General features: G+C 34.5%; 1 protein-coding gene across 3 annotated transcripts in view; it reads right to left on the bottom strand.

The window, feature by feature from the left end:
* Pclo (piccolo presynaptic cytomatrix protein) overlaps positions 1–24,120 on the bottom strand; it is a 418,833-nt gene extending 394,713 nt beyond the window's left edge. For all 3 annotated transcript variants that reach the window (XM_048786243.1, XM_015488416.2, XM_048786242.1), the window contains exons 1-3: positions 23,868–24,120; positions 17,622–19,053; positions 732–2,138 (exon numbers count right to left, since the gene is read on the bottom strand). In XM_048786243.1, the coding sequence (XP_048642200.1) occupies positions 732–2,138; positions 17,622–19,053; positions 23,868–24,112 (3,084 nt within the window). In that variant the 5' untranslated portion in view covers positions 24,113–24,120. The remainder of the gene's footprint in view (positions 1–731; positions 2,139–17,621; positions 19,054–23,867) is intronic.
* Positions 24,121–24,126: the final 6 nt, after the last annotated feature.

Raw genomic sequence — 24,126 nt, forward strand, 5'->3', positions numbered from 1 at the left:
AATCACATATTCTGACAGCCTTAATGTGCTATTAATGCCTATAGACTCTTTCTTTTATAAATACAACATTAGGCAGAGATGTACCATCTGTTTTTTGGTCATAGACATTGCAGAGAAAGCATTCTTGACATCCCAGAAAACATATCTTCACATTAGTCACTGAAATCCATCCATCTTTTCCCTTTCCACAGTTCTTAGTAAAGTACTCTAGGTGCTGCCAGATAATATCTCAAACAGAATCATAAAAAGCCTAGATATAATTGAGCCACTACTTTCTACTTGGTAACATTACTAATTTACACCAGATTTTTAAGTTTTTTTAAATAACAGACTTCGTATCATTGTGGGTTCTGCGACCAACTTTTTTTTTAATATATTAAAGGGAGTAGAAGGTTAGAGAAATGAGAATGATATATTACAACCCTTATTTGCAGTTTACACATGAAAACTCAATAGTCCTCCTAAGATACAGGTTTTGGATTCATGAAGGATGGGGATCATTGTTATTTTAATATCAACCTATTCCATTTTCTTACTTGAAGTGTACTAACCCATAAAAGTCCTAATAATTGGAGAATCGTAGTATATTAAGCAAGGAATAATTAAAACTTCTAATGTATCAATATTGATTTGTTTTCTCCACTAGAAACATATTTTTTGCTCATAAATTTGCCCCCAAAATATCTCAAAATAAACTGTGCATTCATACATCTTATATACACATTGCTTACCTCAGTCAAGTGGGGTGTCGGGTTAAATCCACAGAGATTACACACTTGATTCTTGCATTCAGTGCAAGTGTTGAAATTAGGAGGATCCTGAGAACCTATGTTGAGTTCAGTTTTGCAGAGAGGGCAGGCTGGTTTGGGTTTGGTGGTTTTCTCCATCTTGTCTGGAAGGACAGACTTTTGGGACTCGGCTGTTGAAGGTTTGCTATCCTTAACAGGTGGGGGCTTCTTGTCTGTTTCTGTTCTTCTGGTTGTTGGAGCCTGTTCAGCTTTGGGCTCTAATTTTTCAGCTACTGGAGCTTTCATTTCCTTTTTCACAGATATGGCCTTTTCAGGTGCAGGTGGTGCCTGGCCTGCAGGTTTGGGTGGACCCTTAGAAGCTGGGGGCTGGGGTGGGGGAGCGGCTTGTTTTGTTGGGGCTGTGGGCCCTCCTTGTGGCTGAGGTCCAGTCTGGCCAGCTGTGGAAATTAAATTTGATGCCTGGCTGAAGATGGATGCTCCAAACCCAAAGAGTTTCCCAGTCACAGTTTCCTGAGGAGTTGTGGGCTGTGATCGTGGCGCATCAGTAATACTGCCCAGGTTCAGACTGAAGCGTCTCGACTGCTCCTGAGGTTTGGGGGGCTGCGGAGATGCAGGAGCAGTTTGGCCAGTGGAAGGTCTTGGGCCAGGGGGTGTCGGTGACCCTTTTGGCACAGGCTTGGCATCTGGTTTAGGGGTCGTTTTGGTTGGCGCTCTCTTAGGCTCTTCCTTCTTTTGAGCTGGATCCACTCGTTTTTGATCTTTGCTTTCTGAACTAGGCCCAGGATGTGAAATTATTTTTGAATCTGATGCAGGTCGAGGCATGACTTTAGAATCAAATGGGGTGACTTTTTCTCCTGCTGGTGGAAAACTCTGAGAGGGTTTGGCAGAGTCTGTTTTCACTGGAGGGGCTGTGCTCTCTGGAGCCTGAGCCTGTACTTGGGAGATCCGAGCATCAGGTTTCCTGGCTGTTCCTTCTGCTGAAGACTGAATGTCTGCAGGTGGCTTTATGGTCTTGGGTTGCTTTGATTTCTCCTCAGCTGTGGAGGCTTTGACCTGCTCAGCTGTAGGAACAGAAGGGTCTTTGGGAAGGGATGGCTTGGAGGAGGGCTCCTCCACAGGCGGCTGCTTGGCTGGGGCTGCAGGGGAGCCCTGAAGGGTTGGTTGTTTCACTAGTGGGGGCTTTTTCGACTCAGGGGCCTTTGCTGTATCCTGTTTGAGTGGTGCATCCTTCTTTGGGGAACTCTGTGGTGGCAGTGGGGTTGATTTGCTCGCTGTTGTAGGAGCAACAGGGGCAGTCTTCTGTTTGGGCTGGGGTGATGATGGAATTGGAGCCAGTTCGCCTCCTAGAGCCCTTTGCATCTGACAGTTTAAACAGAGCCACTCTTTAACCTAAAAATAATGCAAAATAATGGTCACTGAGATAATAACACTGTGAAAGCACAAAAAAACCTTTTAAAAATATGTTGTTACCATTTCAAACTATGTCTCTCATTATTCAAAATATAAAATATATGCCACCTTATTTATATAAAATGTTGAATTATATGAAAACATAATTAATAAATTCAGAGACCAAAGAACAATGTTTTAAAGAAAATAAAAAGTAAAAATCGACATGTTTAATTTTGTTCCAGTGTTAATTCTGTTATTATGATTTATTCAAATTCTGATTACTCCCAGAAATAGAAAACCATATTAAACTCCTTTAGTCAATTATGATATATGTTTTCTCTATTTATGGCTCATAAATGGTTTTTAGTTATACAACTCAGAGTAGGCTAGTCAGATTCTGAAAGCATTGCTAGTTTCTTAAATTAGCAGAGCTATTACCTCCCTGATCAAGTTAACATACTTAAATATGAGAAAACAAAAATTGTTAACCATGCTAGGTTAGAAAGAATATTCCCTCCAAAGAAAATAAATTTAAAAATTGGCATCCCCTCAAATTATCATAAATAGCCTTATTTATTTAAAAAATTCTCTTATAAATTTTATGAGTATACTTTAAAAAGCAATATTAAAAAAGTAATGTATACATTTGACTAGCAATGTGTGCAAATGTAAGAGAGAACAAGAGGGAGAGAAGGTGAATATGTGGGATATATTCATATATATATGTGTATATATATTATATATAACATATATAATAATAACATATATAACTCTTCTTTTCACGTTGCATCAGCTATGAAAAGATGTTGAATTTAATGCCATAAATTAGAAGGTAATTTAAAAGTACCCATATTTAATAATTTTTATTTTTTCAAACTATGTTTGCTTATCGCAGAATATTTTAAGTATCTCCAAAATAATTTAGAACATCAACTTCTACCACAATCCAATCCTCTCAACCCAAAGTAATCAATATATATAGTTGGAAACTCAAGTTCTTTGTACAGAATGGCGAAAAAAATAAATATATGGGGGTCATTTTCCCATAGCACAAACTATTTAGTTGGCAAACTAAATGTTCTTTATTTTCAAGCAGCTAATTTTGAAAAGAAATAGTATCATCTCTGAACTTGAAAGTTCCTTTAAACTTATGTGTCAAAATAACAAGGTTTATTTTGCCATCTCATGAAAAATACACTTATGAATAGAGGAGGTTAAAACAAATTTTCAACTGAAACTAACGTATTTCATTTCTTTTTAAAAACAAAATCAAAAAGTAAAATTATGATGTTTGTTAAATGTGGGTGGGAATTATTGGGTGTTCATTAAGTTTGTTTTCACTACAGATGCCAAGCACTTGTGTACTCATTATATTTTTTATCTTCCTATATGTTTGAAGCGTTTCAAAAAATAACTTTTTTTATATATATATAGCTATAAATATTTGAACTTCCAAAACAAGCAGTTGCTACCCCAGCAAGTACCAAGATAAAAGGCAGGCTAAAATGTAAGAAAACTTTCACTCCATTTTATCCCCTTCTTGAGGAATGAAATAGCTCTATAAATATTCATCTACCCACTCATTCAAGCTCTCTATTACTGCTGTCAATTCTGCTATTCTGCTAAGTTGCTTTCTCATTTATTTTCTTTCATATAGCCTTATATGATCACCTCATACTCATGGAGGCAGACAAAAGTAAAGTATAACTTAAAAACAATTCTTTATAAGTATGATAACTTTTTTCTATTAAATATCTATTATATGAAATGTGTATCCACATTAACCAGTTTAAATGATACACTTCTAGGGTTAGTAACTTTCATTATCATTATTTACTTATTTCCTTTGTAACAAGTGTCATGACCAAAGCAAATGTGAAATTTAATTAATATTTATTCCATTAGTCAAATATTCATTAAGTACTTTCTATAGAAAACATGCCACTGAATAAAGAACCCCAAATCCCTGTCCTGGTGGAAGCTATGTTACAGTAAACAGATTAAAAACAAGTTAAATGCAGAACACAATTTCAATTTTACACATGTATAGTAAGTATTTGATACATTGTGATAATTCCTTCTTTATTTCCTGCTAATGTTTTCCCACCCCAACCCCTCCAGATAATTTCTTTGGATGCATTTGGCTTTATCAGTGAACTCTAAGCTCCTTGTCAACGTGACCATTGAAGCTTCATGCACAACCTGTCCTTAGGCTCTAACTTCATCTTTGGTCAAGTGCAAAATTAGAAAACCACCATGATATATATAGTATTTGATATATATCAACACTGGGAAGTGCCTTATATACAATACTTATTTCCAAATAAAATGATTTGTGTTAGTTTATAGGTGTACATAAATATATCTCCACAAAAATGGAAAGAGAAAAGTTAGAAAAAGGGAGAAGGGAAACATGAGGCCCCTGTCCCTTTGCTGAAAATTCAGCTTTCCTCTTTTTTTTTTTTTTCAGCTTTCCTCTTAATAAACCCTTTTCATGAACAGAGCTCATTGTCCTATCTTTTGTCCTTTTCTTTTGGTTACCTGGAATTGAACTCAGAGGCCCTCAACCACTGAGCCACATCCCCAGCCCTATTTTGTATTTTATTTAAAGACAGGGTCTCACTGAGTTGCTTAGCACCTCGATAAGTTGCTGAGGCTGACTTTGAACTTGTGATCCTCCTGTTTCAGTCTTCTGAGCTGCTGGGATTACAGGCGTGCACCACAGCAACTGACTATTTTATCCTTTTAATGACCATTTTTTTTTTAACTTTGATAAGCACATAAAAGATATTTGATTCATGTTTTTTGTCACTGCTAGGATACAGATTGAAATGATTGTCTATAGCTGTCACAATATGAAAAGTTTTTTATCCTCTTAGGATGTTTTAGAAAAAGCCTCCATTTTAATTCTACTAGGCAAATCTGGTGAATATAGAAATGATTTTTATCTCATTACTTAACAATCTTTCTACTAAAAACACCAGAATTTCCAATATCCTAATTGAAAAACAGGAAAAGAGAAAAGGGGAAAAAAGGGTCTTCCTATACATTGAGCAAATAAAAAAATCCACAACCAGCCCCAACATTAACATTGTGAACAGCCTTCCACTCTACTGTTAGGTAGGTCTGCCACAAGGCACTCAGGGAGAACACCAGTAGGAATAGCGCCACCACCCTGTCACTCATGTTAGAAACCTTGTCATAGTTTTCCCACATTCTCAATTATTCCCCATTCTCAATTATTCATTGCTTATGAAAAGAAATTCCCCATTCATTCTCTCACATTTCCAAAGTTACTATCCTTCATTTGACCCTTATTACAAATTTCTCAAATATTTTACACTTCCACGAAAAAAAAAAAAAAAACATTTTAAATAAACTACAGAAGAGGTTGACTCTAACCACTTCCCCTAAACTTCAATGCCTCTCTGCTACCTATGAAATAAAGACAATTTTTATGAGAAATTCAAAATATATAATTTCATTAGTGTTGTTATGCTAGAACTTACACAACTCTGCTACTTGCAGGTCTATACCCCATCCTTCAGCATGATTGAGTCTTCATTTTATAATAGCCATGAATGAGGACCTTATTTTAGTCCTTATCATTTCTTCTACATGCCACACAAGTCAGACAATATTGGAGGCCAAGACTCATTCCAACAAGTCAGTTCACAAAGATTATGCTCATAAGCAACTTTCCTGATCCCCTGTCACAAGTAGCACCCCCCCCCAACACTACACTAAACATCCACTTTGATAAACCATGAGACAAATGTGATAATTAATACCAGTAGAGCCTACAACTGTATCAGTGTATCTTGGAGGACTCTTTCCCTCAATATGCAATCATTAAATGAAATTACCTAACTATTGGGGTGTCAAGCCTAAACTACTGCTCAATTCTACATTGTATATGACAAACAAGGAGAAACAGTCATCTTTTGCTTTTCGTAACCATGGCCTTTCAGAAGGTGTATAAACGAAATTCAAGTTATTGAAACAATTATTTAATGAGCTACTCTAACTCGGTTCTACGAAAAGGATCAAAAGAAATGCATAATATTTTTCATTCATTTAGTTTTCCGGCTTGATATGCTATATAAATGGGGAGAACAAAGTGATCAGAAAGCATTCCTGCTCATCCTCAGATCACTGTATATTTTTTAGATACTTTTGTTGTTGTAGATGGACACAATATATCTTATTTATTTTTATGTGGTGCTGAGTATTGAACCCAGAGCCTCACACATGGTAGGCAAGCACTCTACCACTGAGCCACAGCCCCTGCCCAGATCGCTGTATATTTTCATATAGATTTGCATTTAATTATTCTAATATACTTCCTTGATAATTGCAATGCACAGGGTTACATTTTGTTGAGCATATATCTATATTGGTGCTGGAAAATACAGTAATGAAATTTCACTGGCTAAAGCCTTTGCTGGATAATTATAAATGCCTTAGATCTTTCAAGAATTACAACTTGAAAGTTTAATGTGAACATTACATACAGAATTTCAACTAAGGGTGCCACTTTCAAAAAATGTCTCAAAACTATGATTGCCAAAAAATTATATTATGATTTTTATGAGTGTCTTCAGTAATAATTGAAGGTAATTAACTTGATACATCTAAGTACTGAATTAAATCAGTAGATTTTGGGAGCTCGGAATTAAAGTATATTCCTGCTCAGCATTAATAATTTGTTTAGCTTTGAAACTGAATGAAAGTCTCTCAAAACAACAATGAAAAACTTCTACTTCCAACAAATACAAATTTGTTGGAATTTGCATAAGATTTACAATGAAATTTGTACTCAATCACAAAGCATATGTATTTGTAATAATGGAACATAGAAAGATAATGTTAGGAATTTATATTTTCTGGTGATAATTCATATTAGTTGTTTAATAAACTGTCTTAAACAATGATCTTATCCTGTAGATAGACAGTAATACCTGTTGGGTTCTTCTTGACTCTTCACAAGTAAACTTTTCTGCAACCATAACATCTGAATTGACCATTTGCCATGGAGGCAGTGTTCTCATTCTCTCACCTGAACAATAATTCTCAGCCAACTATGGTCTTCGCTCTTATTTACCTAAAAGTTACTCATCCTTTACAATCCACAGTGAATTACCTCCTTTACCACTTACTCTTTCTTCATTAATGAAGATCTACCACTTCTTAACTATTACTATTATAGTCTGAAATGGATTTTAGATTCTATACATGGTGGTTTAAAGTATTTTCCAATTATTTCCCCTTCTCTCATTTTAGACTTTAAAAAGGAGTGACATCTGACATAATTTTCCTATGTACATATATGAAAATATCACAATGAATCCCACCATCATGTTCATCCACAAGAACGGGATCCCAACCAGAATAAGATATATTCTATACTTTTATAATTATATTAAATGGATTCTACTGTCATGGATAACTAAAAAGAACCAATACACTGTAAAAAAAATGGAGTGATGAGTTTTCAGGCTTACTATTAGCTTCTGTATTGGATACCAATTAAATTTTGGATTTCATTTAATGCTGATTTTTTCCTATTTCTGATCAAATTGTCTTAAAATATTTATTGAAAGCCTTATATTATTTTGAATGCCATAGAAAGATAACCAGACAAATAGAGCCAAAAAAATCAGCCTTATAAAAAATAATTCAAGCTAAGGTTTGGTGACAGATTATGCTTTCTGCTACTCAAAGATTGCCCAAAACACACGACCTCCCCTACAGAGGCTGTTACTCCCAACAGCAGTTTGGCTGCAGATGGCTCACTGTAGTTATCATCTTTAGCTTTGCATATTAATACATAATTTATTTTGGTTAAAAAATAGACACTAGCATTCGTCAGATTTTAATAAGATGCTCAGCAACTTGGAAAAGAAATTTCATTTAAAATATCCAAAAGTTAGATGGATATTTCCTCTCTGAAACTGTGAATTACAATTTTCAGCTGCATAATTCAGCAATCATAAACAAAGCTTGTGATATGCAAACTAAATATGCACTTTTTACATACACCGTAACAATGTTCATCAATTGCTAGCAATAGCATTTGTAAATCCTAACAAATAGGATAGAATATAGAAGAATGTTTTTAATATGTTTGTCAGGGTAACCCAAAACAAAGAAAACTGACACTTTTGCTAAAGCACAATTTATAAAATAATTGCAGCACATAGACATGAAAGTATATCTATATTCTATTACAGTTACACAAAGAAAAGAGGATGACAAATTAGTAAACTGAGCTTACCTACATTATACATTAATACTTTTAGACTGCCTCACATATGGTGATTTCAAACTGTAGTATTTCAATGGATTAACACATACCTTAGGCTATCATACAGTTTTGCAGCCTGTGATCTAGTGGATCCAAATAGACAATGTTTGCGTGATTATTTGAATAGCTTATTAAATTTTCTTTTTATGATTTTATTTAAAGACGAAAAATGAAATAATAAATTACATTACTGAAATAAAGCAAATGTCTCATGAATTTAACATAAAATGAAATATGTCAGATGTTCTATGGAATTAAGCCAATTTATTGTGTGTTGACTTGGGAAAAAAAGGAAGTACATTTTTGAAAATATATGAAATGCTTAAAATATATTATTGCTTGGGTAAAAGGAATTTTAACCTTTTCTAACTTGTTGTGAATGAAAGTCCCTTATATCTTGTAAATTGCTCAAATTTAACATAGTTTCATGAATCTTTAAGGAAAATCTGATTTCAAAATGATGCTTAATTTACATTATTTTGTATTTTCCCCAATCCTATTTATATTTTTCATTATCGTTTATTTTGTCCTGGTCTTTTAAAAATCCTTCCTCTGTCTGTAAGTAAAAAAAAATATGAAGATCTATACATTAAAATTTTTTTAATAGGTACAATTATAGAATTCCTAAATCACATGCTCACATAATGAAAACTGCCACTTAATTTATTTTCTTTTACATAAATAGAAATCTGTTGTTGAAAGTATACAGTTGAAAACTGTGATAAAAATATCATATTTCTATGAATTGTTTTGCATTTAATAAATTTTTTATTAGAAAAATAAGAAAAAAAAGATGATTTGCTGTTTTACATCAGGTAAGACCAGATCTCACCTATATATACCTTATTACATTCCACTTTAGAAACAGAATTTTTCCCTTGTAGATTGCTAAATTATTGCCTCTCCTTCTAAGCTCTGATTTCTGCTCTTAACAGTAAACCAAGTTATTACCTTTACAATATCTATTATCAAATTCTAACAAAATGGCTGGCTCAGAAGACTTTGAATTCTTATCTTCCTATTCTGCATACTTATTTTTAAAATGAATGCCTCATTAAAGGAGTATTAAATGACAAAATGCAGATATATTGCTTAATAGTGTTTGAAATGCACAGTATTCAAACTTACTCTCATCTCTGTGACAAAGAACCAGTCTGCTTTTGTTCTGAAGAAAAAGAAAAGAAACTTTGCAGTGAAGTTGTTGCTATGTAACTAGCAATATTTTCAAGTGAACTTATAGTAATACCAGCAAGAATGTAGTTACGAGAAGGGCAGAACTAGCCCTGGAACCAAGATCACCTGATGCCTTACTGATACCTATAATACGGTAATTTCTTTAAGGAAAATTATTATACACCCCTAATAGATTATTTGTATATTTGTCTTCAGTGCAATAAACAATAAGTGAGTTAATTTATCCCTGTGTTAAGCTTACTGATCCAAAAGATGATTTTGTTAACAGTGTATATCTGCTTTCACAGAACATCTGTTATTACCAAGCTATGTAAATCATTATACAACTTCTAATAATACACAACAACAAGCTTACTATAAAAGTCAGTTCTTCAAAAAGATATCTGAGGCTGTACACACACCTGTAATCCCAGCAGCTCAGGAGGCTGAGGCAGGAGGATCATGAGTTCAAAGCCAGCCTCAGCAAAAGTGAAGCCCTAAGCAACTCAGTGACACCCTGTCTCTAACAAAATACAAAACAGGGCTGGGGGTGTGGCTCAGTGGTCGAATGCCCCTGAGTTCAGTCCCTGGTACCAAAAAATTAAAAATAAATAAAAAGATATCTGAAACATCTAGTGATTTAAAAGCTGGAAGTAAAAACAGTCTTTAGTTTTAATGACTAAAGTATGAGTACAACATGAGGTACACACAAACATTCAGGAAATAGCCACATAACAAGTAAAATGTTTCTAGAGGACCACATCAAAGATTTGACCAAAACCAATATGGTATGTGTAAATATATATAAGTAATACATATTTTTAAATATTTGGGTCATTCTATTTCTTTAACTTCATTAGAAAATATTTTGAATAAGGGTAAATTCATTTTGTTATAATTAGGATATTCTTGTTTTAACAGTATGAACAGTGATACTCTTATTATACATAATCATAGGCATTATCAAAATATTTTAAAAAGAACTAGACAAGACCCTTTGTCTTCCAAAAACCTTATGCTTAGAATTATGGTGCTTTATTTCCCTTAATTGGCTTCACATAAACATGGTGCCAGTTAAAGTATACACAACTTTGACAATGATGAAGAAAATGATTAAACAGTATCACAGACATAAGACAAATTTTCATTGTTAAATCGAACCAAAAATTCTTAAAATTTCACCAAGAACAATGTTGCCATACTTTTGACCTTATATATGCCCGCCCCAGAGGCTCATGTGTTAAGACCTTGGTCCCCAATATGGAACTACTGGGAGGAGGTAGACTCTTTAAAAAGTGGGGGCTAGTGGGAGGCCTTGTGGTCACTGGAGACATGCCCTTCAAGGGAGTAGTGGGGCCCCGCTTCTTCTTTTTGTTTCCTAACCATGAGGTGAATGTTTTTTATCCACCACGTGCTTCTTCCATGATGCACACTGTGTTAGCACACACTCAAAACAACAGGGCCAAGAGACCAAGGACTAAAACCTCCAAAACTTTGAGGCAAACTAAAATGAATTCCAATTAATTCTAAAATTATAGCTAACAATCTAAAAAACAAGCATTTAAATCCTTTATCCATTCCTTCACATCATATACTTGGTTAAACAATCATTTGAACATTCAGAACTTTTAGATTACATCAGAGTTGATTTTAATTATAACATGAATTCACAAGTTGAAAAAATGCAAAAATGTATGTCATTAAATGTCTTCTTCTTTAACACTGAGGCTTGAATTTCAGGATCAATCAGTATTAAATTTTGCTTGTAGTTATTTGTTGCGATTGCCATTATAACTTTAAATAATGCTTTGATTTTTACTTTTGATCTATAAATTTAAAATGTTACATATCTACAGCTTGCATGAATTTTTTTCAAGCTAATTTTTTTTTTCAAAAGACAATACTATCATCTATTTTTAGGAATAGAAATAGCTCTCTATGAAATAAGATAAGCTCTTATTTATAAATATTTCAAAGGCATTGCATTGAAGACAAAGATACAATCAATTTATTAGAAGTTTATAATAATTTTCCTCCCATAAAATAACCAGTTCCCTACCTGTAAAGGAGGCAGGAATGAATACAAAATCTCAGAATTATACACATTCCCGGGTGCATTCCTTCTCTTCCCTATTTACTGCCCCCACCCCTTGACCCTCAGGTTCCATTAGGACTATATGCATCAATTATACATTTACTAACCATTCAAAATTTTTGAATCTCAAGTCATCCATCAACTCCAAGACTAATCTCCAAATGACAGAGTGAGGGAACCCCACAACTAATCCCCATCCCTCTTTTGGTACATAAGATAACCCTGCTGTACTTCAGTTTTCTTCCTAACACTACCATCTGTCACACCATATGTTTTATTGATTTGTGACCTCACTAGAAAATCCACTCCATGAGGAAAATATTTTTAGTCTAGAACATGCCAAAAATATAGGGGATGTTAAGTAGTTGAATAAACAACAATACATGTTGTTTAGCTGTATAATCTAGGAAATTTCTGAGTCATTAATGAGGTACACTTTTATCCTCAACCAGCCCATTGATATTTTCATATGATAATTATCAATGAAATATCCACTTAAATCTTTGTGAGGAATAATAAGAATTCTTAAGTTATTTTTCCTGAATGAACTCTTATGAGGTTGGGTTTATATGTTTTTTTCCCTATTAGTTCATTTCTAGCATTCATATGGTATTAATGTCAAATGTCTAGTTAGGCTCTTAACCCACTAATTTATAGTATCACCATCAGTATGAGTAATTGACAGAATTTATTCGTATAGACAGTTTTGTTTTCCTGTTATTACTCTCTTTTGAGGGAAAGTAGGATGGTGGTCAAATAAGTAAGTCCAACTTTGCTCTGAAGGTAAAAGATTTAATGCAGTTGACTCATGGTTGAGATTATTTCTTTTCTCTACAACACATTGTTGTGAGAAAGGAGCATTACCTTCACTCCTACTCTTCTTTCAAAAGCTTCTAGTTTTCTTAAGAGGGCACTTCTTAGGCAACTCTCTTCTTCATTTAGAGAACATTCTCTAGTGGTACAGAGGGATAAATAAAGTGTCTATCACACCATATGTCTTATTTATTTCTGCCCTTTACTATAATGGATGCTCTTCCCACTGAATGTAGGAAAGAATCTAGGTATCCTCCTTGTTCCTACGGCAATTTTAAAATCTATTCTTTGATTACCACCCACAAGCCACTACTACTTTTTTATATTTGTTGACTCCAAGTTTAGGGCCTTTCTCAGGTTCCTTCAGAAAGCTACTGTACAATGAATGGTTTTCTCAGCTCTTTGTCAACTCCTTCCCTTTGCCAGGAATCCCTCGATATACCAAATGATGTTACTGGTACTCTTTCATCTTTTCAGGAACTATTATGCTATCAATATTTTAAAAGTGGGACTTCTAGAAGGAGTAGATGAATATTTGAGTGCTTAGTCCTCCTTTTATAAAGGAACTGTGTGACAGTCTGCTTAGAATTTGAGGTAAGAAAAAAATAAAAATCTGTGCTAAAAACAGCAAGGAATTTGAAAAAGACTATCCTCTTTTCTAAAACTTCTTTCAGTCATCCCACCATGAGAAATACCTTACTGGTTTCCTTTTTCCACAGATACCAGGCTCCTGATATTTGGCATAGCTCTTCTCTTTTCTTACCAGCTCTTTTTAAACAAATCCTTACTCCCATGGCCCCTGCAGGCCCATTCTGTTTCTCACTAGAACCAGAAGCATCAACACTATCCACCGAAAAGAGGTGGCCAGTGAATCCATTTTTACCCAACTGGAGATTTTTAGTCATTGTTTGTTCTGTCATTTTAGTAAATAATGAAAGTTTTTATGCACATCTATATATGTAAGTGTAGGGATAATTTTTTTTCTCCTGAAAGGTGGCCATATTTTTTTGAAAAAAAAAATATCTAGTTTCAGCAGAAAAAAACTAATTAATATATCATGACCTAATAAAACAGGGGGGCACCTAAATTCACTTTCATCATTAACATTTGCTTCATTATCAACATTATGAAAAGTGACAATTCATTTTCATACATTTTAAAATTTGAAAAAGTTGAAAGAATTACCAAACATTAGGCACAAGCCTTTCAATCTGGCCCTAAATCTATCTTGCCTAAGATTATACACCAAAAAAGATAAAACAAATCTATACAAACAACAATAAAAATGCTTTTGTCACTGATTAAAAAGTAAATGTTCAGTTTCTGTGTCAGAAACCAAGGCCAAAGAGAGGAAATATATTGTACTGATTAATTCAATTAATGGATCAGGAAGAAGAGCTACAGCCATAAACTCTTTTGGCATCATAAGTCTAGGCTTGGAGCCAATGGATTCTTAAGGTTTATTTGGAATAGCACACATCTTCATAGCCTCCAAGGAGGGCAGTTAATTTACAGGCCATCCTCACACATTGGTGACTGGATTGTCTAAGATGTCTTTGTGGGTAGGAGAAAGGTTGGCAAATTATAATTAAAGAAGTAAACATGCCCCTAAATTTTGTGGCTGAGTGTAGCTACCTCTCCAGTCCTTCCTCCCTAGAGGTTTTAGTAATTTAAGTCAGTATAGTCACAAGTAAATATAGTCACAATTCTGATGTGTGGGTTAAAAAAAAAAATCAGAGAAATTCTTCTAGTGTTTTCAATACAAAAGACCAGTATTCTATTTTACTCCCTGAACACAAAAGTCATATACTGAGTTACTTACATGTAAAGGTCAAACTGGAAAACAACATTCATGTAAACTGAAGTACCAAAGAATGTCCAACATCTGTTCCTATTTTGCATGGAAGAACTGTTTAATGAATGTGAATATTTGAGGCCAGCTTGAAATATGCATGGAGATTTACTTTTTCATGGATACGTATAACAGTTTAGAAACAGTGGTCATCCCCAAAATTCCATCTACTTTATCTCATGGAACAGAAGCCTTCAGCCTCTACCCAACCCTAACTTCCCAACTCTGACCTCCGGATAATTCAGGAGGTTAAGAAGCTGGCCATGTGGTGAAAAGATTAGGTAGGATACCTTTCTAGAATTCAGAATTAGAACTATGATTATATTTTTTCCTTATGGGGAAAAGAAATGAAAATTAAAACAAAATATTATTATTAATATTATTGATCAAATTTTTTAGATTGCTACCTCAGAATCCAACTTCTGATATTATATCTATATAGAAAATAATGTGCAATGTATAAGTAAACTTTAAAAGTCAAATCTATTTAAGATGTTAATATTATCTATTCTGCAATGTATTACAAGTTTAAAATCACACTGTGTACTTAAAAAATACTTTCTCACACAAATTTTCAGTGAATCCTTCTAACAACCCAATGTGTTTGACAGAGAATGTGTTGTTATTTTTATATTTTAATGGTGCCACTATAATAGAAAGTGTAAATGACCTGTCTAAGCCCATTCAGTAAATAAGGAATGCCTTCCTTCATTTAGCTAATAAGGACCTCTGCCTGCCTCAGCTTCACATTTCCTACTCCTTCCATACCCATCCATGTGTGTTCAAATTTCTATTATTCTTCACATTCCAGTTCAAGTACTTCTGCTTTGATAACAGAGCTCCAAATTCCCTCTGGTAGTAATGGTTTCTTCCTTTGTCCTAAGTACTTTCTGTCTCTTCCCACAGGAATAAACAGATTTGGAATTAGATGCTTTGAGTTATTCTTGGTAACTTACTATCTGAGGAGCCTAATAACTAAAGCAATCAGAGCAACCATCTGAACACCAGTTTCCTCACTAGTGTAATAGAAAAAATAGAATTTTTGCCCATGGAAATATTTGGAAGTTTAATTTTGATAAAAGAAATAAGAATTACGTGAAATGTAAAGCCCTATATAAAGTTACTATCCATTCTCTCTCTCTCTCTCTCTCTCTCTCTCTCTCTCTCTCTCTCTCTCTCTAATGCACAATTTTATTTCCCCTATTTCTACTTTAGGAAAGAGCCCATTATCTAACAAATATTTTATTCTGTCAAAGTACTCAATGGTGCTTCACAACTTGGCATTTGATACAAATTTGGAAAATAATCAAATGCATGACTACATTAATCAAAGTATGTTTCAGAAAACAGACATCTATCACCACTGCTGAGTATAAAAAGCAAAAAATATGACTTCAACCCATTTCCAAACTCACTGCCCATTTTCTCCCCATCATCCAGCTAACTTGGATTTATTCCTGATTTCCAACATACATCTTCCACTTTTCTGTTTCCAGATCTTGACCTAAGTCATTACCCTTTGTCATGTTCTCTATCTATTAAAATAGTACTAACCCTAACACCTAGCTCAAATACCACTTGCTCCATGAAGATTTCCTTGATCTTATCCACTGGAAATGGAATAAATTTCTACTCTGAAATCCATATTTGTTCAGATCCCTCACAGTTCTTAACATCTGTACACACAATATATTTCCTTGTGCATACATTTATATAGTTTCTAATTGAGTATATTTTAATCATGGAAAGATCAGCATTCATGTTTTAGTATATGTATGTCCCACCAAACATGTAGCAGAATGTACATTTAGTACATATTCAAATACTATCTGTCTTCCAACTAATAGCTATACAAATAACGTGGTTTAAATTCCCAACTTCATATGTTTATCTTATAAATTGCCACTCAAATATAACAAATTCAAACATTTGATAAAATTATCATTTGAGATCATTATTACTTTTTCTATTGAGATAGTACACAATGAGCAGAAACATATCATTACCAAAATTTAAAAAACTACATATATAAACAAATTACTTATAATTTCTTCATTAATTTGAATGTAGTGTGTTCTTATTAGTTGCAATACCAGTAAAGAATAATGTATTTAAAATGTTAAAGCACTTAATATGACTTTTGGTTAAAAGAGTAAACAGTACTTCAGAAAAAAAAACAGATATTGACATATTTTAAATCTACATCATTTTCATTTTCATTAGCACCCAATAACAGTTATCAATACTCATTATTGTTATAATTTATCATAACATAGATTTCACTTACAACAAGCATATACAAACCTCATCTTAGGGATATTTACATCAATAATCCTTCACTGCCTGCTGTCAGTTACTTCCTGAGTATTCACAGATATGATGCGTGGTCAGCCCACTAACAGCTGTCCTCCAGATGGACTCCACATGCCTTCTCATCAAATAGGGGCTATTGGATCTGCTCTCTTATACTCTTTTAGACCCTACACCTATTCACCCCCACTTTATTCATATTATTATCCCATCTTCACTATATACTTCCTTAACTCAGAGAATTTCCTAAGTGCTCTGCTATTTTATGTTTCGTTCTTTTGTACCTATCTGTGTCACAATTAGTCCCTTTATGATTAGTGGTTAGGCAGACTTACACAGGAAAAGCCCTGGCAATATTAACTGTAATCATCAGAGAAGACATTCGTCAATGCTTAACTTGCTTTAATGACTTAATTTTTTTGTATTGATCTATGCCATTTTCAATGACTAGCAACTAATGAGGGAAACATGCCCTCATTGGATATATCAAAATTCAATTTTACATTAAAACTGTATGTAGAATCCGAGATCACTGTCCACTTTTCCCTAAAACAAATATGATTCTAGTCAAGAATACCAAAATTTCGGTAGGTAGGAGCATCAATTTAAAACTTAAAGCAAAATCATTTTATGCCAAATAACAAATAATGTAGATATTACACGGAGTGAAATGAGTAGGAACTCAGCATCTTTCAATCAATTTGTACTTGTTTTATGTGCCAAATTTTCAAAAATTGTGCAATATTTGGGGATTATTGGAGAAAACATAAAAAAATCAATTGACAACTGAAAACAAAGGAAGAGGGGAGGGAAGAATGAACAATGGAACTAGAGAAAGACAATGCCATTCTACCATATAAGGTAAACTAAGCATCATTTACAGAAGGATGATATGCTTTAAGAACATAGACTCTGAATACATCCACTCACCTTGGTTAAATGAGGATTTGGATTAAAACCACAGAGGCTACAGACCGTGGTCTGACACTCAGTGCATGTGTTAAAATTGGCCTTTTCTGGATCGTGCAACAGAAGTTCAGTGGTATTGCAAAGAGGACAGATGGTTTTACTTGGGCCTTGTACTGGAGTCTGTGCTACAGATGGAGAAGTTGGTGGTGGTTGTGGAGGTTTCTCAGTTACCATTTGGCTTACTGGTTTTGTAGACTGATATGCTGAGGGCTTTGCTGGGCCAGGCTGCTGAGGTGGGGGCTTTGCCTGGCTAGGCTTCTGAGGTGGGGGCTTAGCTGGGGCAGGCTGCTGAGGTGGAGGCTTAGCTGGGGCAGGCTGCTGAGGTGGGGGCTTTGCAGGGGTAGGCTGCTGAGCTGGAGTCTTTCCTGGCCCAGGCTGCTGAGCTGGAGCCTTTCCTGGCCCAGGCTGCTGAACTGGAGTCTTTCCTGGCCCTGATGGCTTAGCTGGAGACTGTGGTCCAGGTTGTTGACCTGGGGGTTTTGGTGTACCAGGCTGCTGGGCTGGAGACTTTGGCCCAGGCTGAGATGAAGGCTTCTCTGACCCAGCCTGCTGAGATGGAGGCTTTGTTGTCCCTGGCGGATGGGCCAAGGGTTTCACTGTCCCTTGCTGTTGAGTGAGGGTCTTCACCAGCCCTGGTTGCTGGACTGCAGGCTTTGTAGCCCCAGGCTGTGGTTTTTCAGGTCCAAGCTGCTGGGCTGGAGATTTTCCAGAAGTTGCTTGCTGAACAGGTGATTTGGATGGGCTCTGCTGTGTGGGTTTTACTGGTTCTCCCCTTACTGTGTCTGACTGCTTTGTTTGAGGCCTGGCTGCATCTCGCTGAAGTGGTGATTTTGCTGTGTCTGTCTGAGCAAGCTGGGCAGGCCCCTGAACTGGCTTTCCTGTAGCAGGGGGTTGTGGTTTAATTTTTTCTGGCTGCTGAGAAGATGCTGATTTGGGAAAGCCATCCTGCTGAAGTGGGTCCTTAACAGGTCCTTGCTGCTTGGGAACTGCCTTGGGTGACTGTTGCTGTGGTGGAGGTTTTGTGATTCCTTCCGGTTTTCCCTGTTCCTTTTGAGCTACTTTTTGTTTCTTGGTGGCTTCTTCCTGGGATACCTCAGAGTCTGATATTAAATCAAAAGGGTTGAATTTATTTACAACAGAGGATACAGCACTTAAAGGGTTAACTTCAGAGAGGAAACCAGGCATCATGCTAGACTTGTGCTCTTCTTTAAAGTCAGTTCTGGACTTTGATTCTTTCAAGCTAATAGTGGAAGGACTCCTTCCAGGTAATTTCTGCTCTGACCTGAAAGTATCTGTAGTTCTACTTTTACTGAGACCAGGCTGAGCTGGACGCCCTGGGTCCGGAGGTTTTCCTGGTTGCTTTGGAGAATGACTACTATCCAACTCTTGTTTCCTAAAAAAGAAAAAAAGTGAAAATAGTAGAAGTTACTTCAAATCAAATATTAAAAGGCTATCACTTTGTTATATTCCTCAAAATTATGAATGCAAAAATTTAAGTAGAAACAATTATGTAGCAACCTATGAGTGATCACAATGGTCTTGCTATTTTTTTTTAATAAGTGGGTAGAAATTTTCAATAGGGAGGTAAAGAAGAAACAATACTTGCCAAGAGTAATGAAAAATTAAGATATACAGATTACAAATATTTATAATGAAAATAATTTATGTATATTTAATAGAATCTTCAAATACTTAAAACTTAATTAAATGTATGTTTAAATTAAAAACCTAAGTAAGTCAATGAATGTCCTATCATAGTTCTTATGTAGTCACCAGTGCATCTTTTTTAATTAAAATTTATGGTCAAAGAAAGTCTCCTAAGTAGCAGGATCATTAAGAAGTAAAATTATTCATTTTAAAATGTAGGAGTTTGCTTGACTTTGAAACTGTACATTAGTTACATAAGGCACACAATGTGACATTAGGGGGTTGTGAGTAATGTAGGATAAATGATGCCTTTCTAGGGACATTAAGAAAATTGATAACCTATTCATATTTGCTCTATTCTATCTAGAAAGTTAACATCCATCAGATATTGTACCTTTAAACTTTATGGAATAAGGATCTCTACATTCATTAGATATTCTTAAAAAATAAATCCATCTTTTTGTTAAGACCAATGGTATTTATATTTTCAAATAGATAATTCTTGATCTGAAATTTCTATTCAATGTTAACAACACATGCTTAAAGCATCTTGAGATACAGTCTGATATCCAAATAACAGCAAGCAAGGTATGTCCCCACTATTAGGAAGCACTGTTACTTTCCTCAAATGAAAATACACAGTGATCTGTATACTCAATATTGCTGAATTTTTTATTATTATCACTGATAGATTTTTCATAATCATATTTATTACTATTTAGATTGATATAAATATGTAAAAATTAATTTTAAAGTTTCCTTTAAATTTGTAGAAAAATATGTAAGATGAACTTTGTAAAAATACTAAATACTATCAATTTAAATGACTATGGTTAAATAATTAAAATAGGTGTTTCTTAATATAAATACGTATAATTTACTCAAACATTACATTAAATGTTTACTTTTTAAATAAGCCATTCTTTACAAATAAATTTGCAACTAAAAGAGTATTACATATTATAGTGTTACAGAAAATCAGATAATTGTTTTATTTGCCAAGTAATGCTTTTCAATTTTAGAAAAATTATAAGAGATAAGGATAAAGAAGTAGAGATCCAATAGCACCTAAAATATGATAATAATAAAGCTCTACAGATTTTAAATCAGTGCACCAAAATTTACCTACTAAAGTAAACTACAAATTTTTAAATTTTGTATCATTCAATAATATACATTTTCCAAAACTTCCCTACTGATGTAGAAATCTGGGTACAGACCATGAGATAAGACACAGAAGAAAGAAGCATCAAAGACTCAGAATGGAAACAATCTATAAATGGCAATGTAGGCAAATATTTGTGATAACAGTAAATGCCAAAATTGAGATCAAGCTCCTTGCACCACAAATTATAATTGCATGTACTTCCTACAAACATTAAGTTAAGCTATATTTTAAAAATTCTCCCTGCCAGAAAAGACCTATGTAGCCATGAAGGTTGCTCTACCATGTAAACTCAATTTAAATTTTTGTTGTTGGAATTATGTAAATAAAACACAAAGATCTGAGACTGAGAAATAGAAGGAAAATCATTAAAAGAAGGTATCAGCTTAATACCAAACAAAAACGTAAATCTACCTTAGTTAATTGTGGTCTTCTGTGAATTTTTGTTGGTTTAGCAGTTGTGTTAAAACCAAAGTAATTAAAATATAATCTGTGCCTTGTACACTGGACCATGAACTCCTAGAGAGAGTGTATTTCACTCATCTTTCCATCACTAGAATCAATCCTGAAAACTAGTAGACAGGCATTAATGTTTGATGAATTAATGAATAAATGAATGGTTAACAATGAGCAAACTGATGAATGAACATGTTGGGTTTTTGTTTTACTCTAGATTAATGTTTCTTGAATTCTTTTTACCTCAAATTCTTCTATAGGCCCTCTACCATACAAATGGATATATCCCATACTCATTTTAAAACCTGGACTTTTCAGGTTGCCCTGGGGAAAAAAAAAAAAAAAAAACAGTAGTGCAGGTGGCTACTCAGTAGGGGAGGCCCCAAGGAATACTAACGGAAATAATCAATTTAGCCAGGACTCTTATATTCTATCAGAAAAGTTTTCTAGTAAGCCCTCTCATACGACAAATCTGTAGCCATAATAGAATGAATAGATGAAGTAATAAAATTGTACTACAATGAATAAAAAATCTAGGAGGACTTTATTTGTATCCTGCCTTCTACTTCTAGCTTGTAGGTACTCAGGTTTAATGCTATCTCCTTTTTCATTTTATTATTGCCATCCCCAGAGAAGAATTTTTCTTTCAAACATTAGTAGAAAAGATATTTCAACTAAAATAAGGTCAATATGTATGCAAATATAAGAATGTAAAAGCAGCTGGAATAAAAAAAATATTTTAATCCCCATTATGACTCTATAAGTATTATTAGCTCTATTTAGAGACAAGGAACCTGAGGTATATTTTGGTTGTGAAGTGCATGTAATTAGCTATGAGTCAGTTAAAATCAATAGGATAAGAATCTTGTTTTGGAACTGCCAATCCTTGTTTCTTAAAAATAAAAATAATAATAATAAATCTCACTATGTCCAATTTGTATCTCTTTAACATCTGAAACTTCAAATAATGTGGATATGCTCTCATATGCATATATATAAATTAACATAATTCTAAAATTCTAAATGATAGACCTATGTTTCTCTGGTTATCATATGTGTGGTCAATTTTCCAAAAGTTGTATACATTTTACAAAAATCTTTTAGTAAGATATAAGCATTTTGCAAAAATAAAAGAATACTGTTATTCGAGTATCTGGAGGAAGCCTTCACCAAGAACTGTTTAGGTCACAGATTACCTGTTCATAACAATTCCACCATAACAAAATTATTAATGGAGAGCTTTAAGAATATATTATCTAATAAAATACTACATAAAGTAACATTTTATGGGCTAAAATAATATTTCTCAGCCACTCTCTGAACAAAAAAAAATGTTAAGAATCTAAAAATCGAAGACCATACTTTTCTTGGTATTTGTAACCAGCATGCTAGACCTGTTGCATGTGCCTCTTTGGAAAAATTACAATGAGCTGGCATACATTTCTAAAAGGCTAATAAAAGCACTGGACCATGTTATTATCCTATGAAAATCTAGTATATGAACATTAAGTGTTTTTACAAGTCAAGTTTTCATCAAGTAAATAAAAGAAATACATATTATAAACTCTACCACTGAGGTAATAAAAAAGAAGGCTTTATATTAAAGAAATGACCCAATATATGAATAGTTTTTAAATACCAAAAAGCATATTTAATATAATGAGGCTAATTTTCATCAGTAGTGATTTTCTTTCAAGATAAATAAGGGTTTTACCTGACAGATTTTCCACACTTAAGATATTATGTGACAATACTGTCACTGTCCATAATTCTTTAAGTTTCTCCTATATTAAGTTTAATAATATAGTTATCTGGAAAAATTATATACTTATACGATAGTGACTATGTTAAAATGCTCTTATTTTACAAAGTAGAGGACTATTACATCTGTATGTCCAGGTCTTTTGTATTTTCAATATCTTTAAAAAATCGTATATTTCCCCTCAGTGTCATAAGGAAGGGATGATTTCAGGACCATGGAAAGAGACTTGTTCTCTGCTGAAGGGTGCAAAGTTAGTTTGTTTACAATTATAAAAGCAGGGCAAGCAACTATTATGCCCTTTTAGTACTTTAATTAGGAAACAACTGATTTATGGGATGAAGAAAAACAGTAGAAAAAGAAATGAATAGTTGATTTCAGATTAGCTCTCATAATTGCCGATACAAGTTGTCATTTATTTGTTTTGTTTTTCAAAGTGTGTAATGAAAACTAATTTTAAAGTAATAAAATGTTCTTCCATAAACTGAAAGTCACTTTTGCATAAAAAGAGCAATGGTTTAAAAATGACATATGCTAATTCAGAAATACATGTACAGCACCTGCTCTGCTGTGACCAAACCATCTGTTTAATGCCACAACATATTTCAGGGTCTCACAACTGAATATATAAGGTGTGTTCGTTCTATGCTTTCTGCTTAAACAGCTCCTGTTATCCTCTGGGGGTAAGGTGGAGAGGGCAAATCACTTCCAGAGAGATTAAGGGTATTGTTACAGGACTATTTAGACAACATTCGCAGAGAAAAAGACCCCGAAATGCTGAGGAGGTTTAAATAGATACAGGTAAACACCCAGCCCAGCTCTATCCATTTCCTAACACATTCGCATTGTATTAATGGAAGACTTCCAGATTAGTAAAACACTGGAGGGCGTCTCTCCGTGCCATCCTAGAGGGAAAAGGTTCCAAAAGGCCAAAAATCACAACCTAAAATCACAGTTCCAAGAATGCAACCCTTTACTATCCCACTAGAAACTCCATCATGCATCATTTTTATTACGCCCGTGAAAAAGCTTATGATCTCTTTATCGCCACCCCATTAAGGAGAATAAAATGAACGGAGGCGACATATATGTACCGCCTTGTTAGCACATATGGGTTGGCACATATGTGCACGAGAACCTGTACATATATGCCCGGACATATACAGCATGCTGTGCGTGCCTGTGCATGGAAGGCGACTCCGCAGCGGCCGGGGGAACGCTTCCCTTGGGCAGCCCCTGCGCCCTTGACATGACAGCAGCGATCTGTCTCCTTTCCTCTTCGCTCAGCTGGCTCAGATCCGCCTCCATGCCGGCCGGGATCACGGTGTGCAAGGGGGTCCCCGCCCCGCCGGCCCCTCCTCCGGCCGCAGCCGCCGCCAGCCCTTCGGGGAGCCCTTCCCCTTCCAAGCTCGCCTCGTTGCCCATGGCTCAGGGAGATT

This window comes from Marmota marmota, unplaced genomic scaffold (genome assembly GCF_001458135.2).
Source record: "Marmota marmota marmota unplaced genomic scaffold, marMar, whole genome shotgun sequence".
NCBI lineage: Eukaryota > Metazoa > Chordata > Mammalia > Rodentia > Sciuridae > Marmota > Marmota marmota.